Source organism: Orycteropus afer, unplaced genomic scaffold, assembly GCF_000298275.1.
Source record: "Orycteropus afer afer isolate SDZICR_OR568_19922 unplaced genomic scaffold, OryAfe1.0 scaffold00597, whole genome shotgun sequence".
NCBI lineage: Eukaryota > Metazoa > Chordata > Mammalia > Tubulidentata > Orycteropodidae > Orycteropus > Orycteropus afer.
The window spans coordinates 958,448-966,051 of record NW_006922184.1 but is presented as its reverse complement, the minus strand read 5'-3'; the positions used below and the strand labels follow the sequence as shown (position 1 = coordinate 966,051).

Sequence of the window (7,604 nt, the reverse complement as noted above, 5' to 3'; positions counted from 1 at the left end):
TTAGCAGTCAAATGCCTTAGGCACTATGCCACCAGAGCTCCATAAGTTTACAACCACTGAAAACCCTCTCTGAAACGTGTGGGGTCATCACGATCCAGAATCAACTCCACAGCAATGAGTTTTTGTTTTGTTTTGTATTTTTACTTGAAAGTCACCCCACACAGAATTCATGCACGCTTTGGGTTAATCTGGATTTGCACCCAGCAGGTTTGCTGGGAGTGTGACACACCTGTATGCATCCTGATCAGACTCTCAGGCAGAAGCACTGCAGTGATCCACAGAGCACACAAAGTGTGGTGTGCCGGGAAGAGCCAGTTAGTGTCAACAGCAAAGCAAATGTTCCCAAACTGGAGACAGTGAATTCAAGTAAATACAAGCATTAGCTACATTAATCACTGCTGCAAGGAATCTACTCATTAAGCCTAATCTTGCCACCCTATTGAGTAAAAATGAGCTCACAACATAATTTATCTTTAAGAGAACTAGGCAAGCATACTAACAAAGTGCTTTAATCACAAGTGAACTTTGCGATCTCTTTACATGATTCTGTGGTTCAAGAGATTTGTCTTTTGGCAAAATTAGCTCTCCAGAAGACCACCATAAACTCAACAGGGGGCTAAGCCTCTTAGCTAAAGTGCTGATACCAAGCCCATGCAATTTGATGCTCAAAGGTTTCCCTACTCACACTCAGAGAATTGACTTTTGACAAAGGATTCTCACAAGCTTTGCCCTTTGATTTCCAGCCTGAGCAAATCACAAAAGGCAAGAAAGGGGAAACACTTGTAGAGGCCCAGTCACTAGGAGCATTGAGATGCAGAGGCCAATAGCACAGAAGTCAACAGAAAATGACACAACAAATTCAGAACTTGAAAAGCACAGTGCATATGGCCATTGACTACAGGGGGAAGCATTCCTACCCATTTTGATAGCCGAGGGAACAATTACAGCATAGTAAAATATTACATCATAGCACAGTGACTGATGCTCAGAATGATGTCTAAGTTAGCAAGAAAGACTAAAGGATGTTCAGTGTGATCTCTGTGAGAAATCTGTCAAATATTAATTCCATGTCAAAATGCTTTCTATGACCTGCTTCCCATGGAAGGATAGATAACCTTCACTTATGCAAAAATTTTAGCAATTCAGAACACCTCATTGCCCCAAAAAAGATGTTAATTATTGGTATCAACTATACGATAGTATTTCTATTTGTTATTTTTTAAAAAGGGATTTCAGTACAAATGTGTAGTGCAAGTTTGGGCAAGTATACCCTTAGGAAAGCAGATGACACTTTCCAAAGTCGGTCAAACCAAAGATCTGATCAGAGAATGGAAAAAAGCAGTACGTTTTGAACTGTTTCCAGAAGCCTGGACTAGTTTTTTAACCTTCATCCAAGTATGTTGCACTTGGAACCCACCAATCCCTTGTCTCAGGATGGCAGAGCAGCAGTGCAAGTTGGAAGTTACTGAATTCCAATAACTGGTGTGTATTCTTGGTGCAGTTGTTAGTGTCAAGCTGGACAAGACTTTAAAAACCAAACAAAACCTGATACCCAAACAAATGAAGCACCTTTGAATATCATTAAAGCTACTTTACATATATACCTAACCCAATTGGAAATGGTGTGATCATAAATCTACGAATCTGTGTCTTATAAAAAAAAAATCCTTCATGCAATAATCAATGCATATCATACAAAAAAATCAAACCTGACTTTGATCTATGCGCATTTCTTTCATCACTCACACACTCACTCGCTGTCCTTGAGTTGGATCCAACTCATAGCGACCCCTCCTTGGGTTTCCGAGGCGGTATCACTATGGAAGTAGATTGCCCAATATTCCTTGTTCCAAGGGGTGGCTGGTGGGTTTGAACTGCTAGCCTTCTGATTAGCACTCAAATGCCTTAGGCACTAGGCTACCAGAGCTCCCCATTTGTTTCATAGACATGCCATATCTGCAATTTTAGTAGTAGAATAGTGCCTAAGGCACTTGACTGCTAACTAGAAGGCTGGCGGTTCAAACCCACCAGCCACTCCTTGGAAGGAAGGTTGGGCAATATACTTCCGTAGTGAAACTGCTCGGAAACCTAAGGAGAGGTCACTATGAGTCAGATCCGACTCCACAGCACATAACAACAATAACAACAGTGGTAGAATTATAATTATGCCAAATTGTTTACAAAAACTTGTATGAGACTTTTCAATACTAGCCTTGATAACAATCTTATGATCAGAGGCTCCTATAGAATCCGGAGGGAGACCCTGCTTGGTGTGAACAGTTAAACATTCAGCTGCTAACCTAAAGGTTTTTGGTAGAGTCCACCCAGAGGTGCCTCGAAAGAAAGATCTGATGATCAATCTACTTCCCAACGCCCACAGCCGTGATAACCCTGTGGGACACAGTTCCACTGTCACACACATGGGGTTGCCATGGGAGAGCCACTGATTTGGTGCCAACTGGTGTTTTTTTTTTTTTTTTTTTTCAGTGTTTCCTCCCCTCCCATCCCACCCATGGTAACCAACGAAGGAAAGTTTCCTTCCATATATAAACCTTTCCTTGACTTTTTACAATAATGAACTAATACAACATTTGTCCTTCTGCGATTGACTTATTTCACGTGTCAACTGTTTTTTGTTTGTTCATTTTGTTTTGTTTGTAGGATCTAGATTCTAGAGCCAGGGTCCACAAACTTCTCCTGTAGAGGACGCATAATAAATGTTTTCAGGTTTGTGCCCATGCAGTCTCTGTCACAACTGCTAAGCTTGCCTGTTGCAGCATGAAAGCAGCTACAGACAATAAGTTAACCAATGGGAGTGACCATGTGCCAATAAAACTTTATTCATAGACACTGAGATTTGAATTTCAAATAATTTTCATGAAATATGAAATAATTTTTTCTTTTGATTTTTAGCTAAAAATGCAAAAATCCTAGTGCCGTCATCACTTGCCATTCTAGAGAATGGTCCTCGTGGACACCTTTCTGGACTTACTCTGAGAGCCTTATTAGCTCCCCGGATTCTGCTTAGTAGGGACTCCCTACCTTGTGAGGTTTTCCATTTTCTAAGAGAAAATAGGCCATATTCAACCCGGGATACATGAACACACTGAAGGGAGTTGACAATGTTCCACTGTATTCTGTTTTTCAAAGATGACAGAATCATAGTCTATTTGAAACGAAAAATCTATTGGGATCCTAGAGTTCACACCATCTTCTAACTCTTAGTCCAGAACGAAGAAACTGAGGCTCAGAGGAACCAGAACAGGAACACAAAGCCAGCAAATGGCAGAGCTAGGACTAAAAGCACCCCAGCCCCTAGCTCCTAAAATAGCACTCTTTCCATTGTCCAAACTCTGGCAGGGGGGAGAGGCTGACATTTTCTGAGTACTTAAGTCACGTGTTCAGGATCACCCAGCTAAGAGATGAGTTATTAGCTCATCAAAACCCGACAGATCATGTGGAAGATGAGCCCCCTCAGCTGGCAGGCACTCAGAACACACAGTGCTGACAGCACTGACTCCAGCAGACCAGGGATTGTGAAGATGGAGCAGGACTGAGCAACGTTTTGCTTGTACACGGGGTTGGCATGACTTAGAGATGATTTGACAGCAACTGACAACAACAGTAAAGACGAAAGGATCTGATTGGGTGTCTCTCTTCCTACATAAAGTCCCAACTTCTTGGGCTGGCATTCAAGGTCTCTCACAGAGATGCACCTAACTCCAGTGGGTTCCTCCCTCTCCACTCCCCATGCCAGGAACTCTGATCCAGCCACTCAGGACTTCATACCAGACTGCCTCACACCAGACCCCTCCCCTCTCAGGGCTGTGCTTCCGCGTGGCTGCTCTTCTCCTGGGCCTTTCTAAACTGGTCAGGGTCCTCACCGTCCTCCAAATGTTGCCACCTCCAGGAGCACTTCCTCAGCTCCTCAGAGGAGTGCTGGACACTTTTCTGGGCCTTTTATTCTCTGTGCAGATGGCTCCTACATTGCTTTGTGGTTTACCTCATAACACACACGAGAGCTTCTCTTCATCTCTCACTTTAAGCCCATTGCAGGTCCTCAGTCTCTGGGGCAGTTCTATTCTGTCCTATAGGGTCACCAGGAGTTGGAATCAACCAACCCCTTTACAGTCGGCCAGTGGTTTTACTAAACTACAGGTTGGCAGTTCAAACCCACCCAGTAGCAAGGTGGAAGAAAGGCCTGCTGATTTGCTGCCATAAACGTTACAGCCCAGGAAACCCTGGAATTGCAACTGACTCGGTGGCAACAAGTGTGATTTAGGTCCGTTTATGCCACTCCTCGGAAGGAAGGTTGGGCAATCCTACTTCCGTAGTGATAACTGCCTCGGAAACCCAAGGAGGGGTCGCTATGAGTCGGGGCCGACTCGATGGCAAATAACAACAACAACAACATGTCCTCAGTAGGAGTCCCTGGGTGGGAAAAAATGTTGACAAACTTGTCTGCTGACTAAAAATGGACAGGTTCAAGTCCACCTAGAGGTGGGAACAAAGGCCTGGAGATTCATTTCTGAAAATGAGCACAGTTCCACTCTGATACATGGGGCCGCCGTGAGGCAAGATCAGTTCCATGGCAACCGGTGCTCTGTCCTCAATAAGTGGTTTCTGAACAAATGGATGATTGAATGGGTAGAGAGATGGACACACGGATGGATGGATGGATGGAAGGAAAGAAAGAAGACTTTTTCTTTTAAAGTGTGTTATGAGAATAGCCATATCTATTTAGACATTTAAAAATAATAAGAAAAATTCCTACCAGGAACAAGTAAGAGAAAAATTGTGTTAAGCATTTGATGCCAGAATTGTGGAAGAAAAAGTTCTGTTAGTGTGAGGAATTGGCGTGTTAAAATCTGTCTCCTTGCGTATCACTGGACAGTGATACACAAAGTGAAACTAGACCCATTAGAGTGAAAAGACTATTTTTTAAATGAAAAACATCCTGGATGTTGTTATTGTATCATCTACATGGCCTTTCCTAAGGACTGCCTTCACTCCCCTCTGAGTCATCTACTCTTTCAATAAATAATCATATGTCTACTGCCATCCTGAGGGGCAAGGGAGAATCCAGATTTTCTGAAGATTCCAATTAGAATCCAATTGGAAGACACAGATCATTAAAATACAGGCAAGCAGAGGAAGCAAGGTAACTGACCTGTCCGGGGATGGCAAATGTGCCCTGCTCAGCGTTTCCAGGAGTTTGCGTGGCAGGGAGAGGAGGAGGCCAGGAAGGGCTCATCTCCTGATGGGGAAAAACAAAGCGACTTTATTTTCAGGCACGTGGACAGTCCAACTGCTTCTTGGCACTAAACATACGTTGTTAGCTTCCGTGGAGTCGGAGCCCCACCTCACCGTGGCCCCACGCACAGCAACTGCAACGCTGCCCTGTCTTCTGCCGTCCCCAGGTCAGTTGTGATCGGGCCATTAGGAACCGTGGAGATTGCACTGGCGGGTTTCTGCAAGTTGACCGCCAGGCCCATGTTCCTAGTCCGTCTTAGTCTGAAAGCTCCCCTGAAATGTGTTGCGCATCTGAGAAATGCCTCCACTGACAGATGGGTGGTGCCCGCACATGAGGTGCATTGGCCAGGAATGGAACCTGGGTCTCCCACACGGAACCACCATGCCTCCATCAAACACAACCCAACACAAACCGAAACCCATTGCCATTGATTCCTGTCAACTCATGGAGACTCCCCAAGCTGCAGAGTAGACAGGCCTTCCCCGGGGTTTTTGTGGCTATGAGCTTTCGGACACAGATCAGCAGGCATTTTTTCCAAGGTGCCTCTGAGGGGTTTTGAACCACAAACCTTTCTGTTGTAGCCCAGCACTTAATCATTTGGGCTACTCAGGGACTCCTTTACTGCCTCCATTTAGAACAAACAAACAAACACACACACACAAAAAAAAGCAAGTCGATTCTGACTCATAGCGACCCAATAGGACAGAGTAGGATTGCTCCATAGGGTTCCAAGACTGTCGATCTCTATGGAAGCAGGCTGCTTCATGTTTCTCCTGTGGAGCGGCTGGTGGGTTCAAACTGCTGACCTGCTCCTTAGCAGCTGGGTGCTCACCCACTACACCAGCAGGACTCCTTATAGCCTTCATAATAGGCCCTTTATAAATACTTATTGGCTTAATTAGCTTACTTTTTCTTTTTTGAAGGGAACTAAAAGTAACTTGGTCCATTTCCTGCCCCACATGGGTGCCCGAAGCTTAACGACAAAGGGCTCTCCGATATCTGTATTCACAATGCCAGCGGCCAGGAGCTCACTGGCGCTTGAAGTGGCCTGGGCCATCCTGAGACACCTTCATCAGACTACTCTTCCTGTGGGTCCTTCTTTAGAGGGGCACAGAACACGCCTCCTCCTTGTCTCATGACAAGCCTTCAGCGGTTGCAAGAGGGGATGTTTGTCCCTAGGATCATCTCGTCTCCAGACTGGGGCGTTCACGGCCTCTTCACTCACTTATGGGGCATCTCCACCTTTACTTCCAATGTTGGAGCTCGTCTGTCATGGCTTCCATGCTCCTGGAGGGCTTCTGGTTGCCTGGGGCTTCGCACTCATGGCGTGCTATTCCAGGTGTGATCCGCCAGTGCAGGCGAAGGCAGCATGGTTACTGCCTTCATTCCGGATGATCTGGTACGCGTCTTCTCTTGATGTGGCCTGATAGTGACATGATCAGGCATGTGCAGCAGCTTTTCCCGTGCACAGAGGAGTCAGCCGAGGCCATCCTTTCTCATTTGTAGAGGAAGTTCCTGTGGGATCGGTAGCTCTGTTCCATGCAGCTGGACACACAGGGATTTGCGAGCTCAAGTCTGAGCAAAGCCGCTCAGTCTCCCACTCTCTGGTAGCAGCAGGGCACCCTGCACCGATCTTTCAAACACTGAGTTTGAAAAGAGGTGCCGTTCAAACCTTGCTGGAGTCTTACGGCACATGGCCAACATGCTTTACCCCAAGAGCTAGAATAATTAAATCACATGTTCAAAATCCCAGCAACAGAGAGATGACAAATTTTGTGAAGCAGGAGGGTGCCACATGGATTGGATTCATTAAACATGTCAGTATATAAACATTAAACATCACAATGGATGTAATGATGGAAATAAAGGAAGGCTTTGGGGAGGGCTGGAGGGGATCAACGTTTATGAAAGTCCTTTTTAATGAAGAAGTTACATAATACTTTATTGCAGTCTTTAGGGGTAACGTAATTCATCTTTTCAAAGGTAACATTAATAAGAACTCTCAGGCAGCACTAAAACATGTTTCAGTGTTGTTTTCTTTTTTTTCCACCCTTCTATAATTACCCAGTTCAAAGAGGGCCTTCGATGGATGAAGAGTTGTGAAGCACGGATTCATTCCCAGTGGCATTGATGCTGCGAAATCATTACAAATGACCCCTGTTCTTAAGTCTGTCTTTAAGTCGAATTTATACCTAAGTCGAAACAGTTAGGTATAGTTCATATCGAATGCCAGTTAGTCAAATGTTTGTCTTAGGATATAATATATATAGTGGACCTTTCTGTGCATAAAAAACCCTAAAGAAACCTACACTAAAACACTTTTAACATAATAATAATCATGTTTTGATGT

General features: G+C 44.7%; 1 protein-coding gene across 1 annotated transcript in view; it reads right to left on the bottom strand.

The window, feature by feature from the left end:
• AFF2 (AF4/FMR2 family member 2) overlaps positions 1 to 7,604 on the bottom strand; it is a 431,977-nt gene that overhangs the window by 203,116 nt on the left and 221,257 nt on the right. The window contains 1 exon segment of the mRNA XM_042783029.1: positions 5,171 to 5,257. Within this exon segment, the coding sequence (XP_042638963.1) occupies positions 5,171 to 5,257 (87 nt within the window).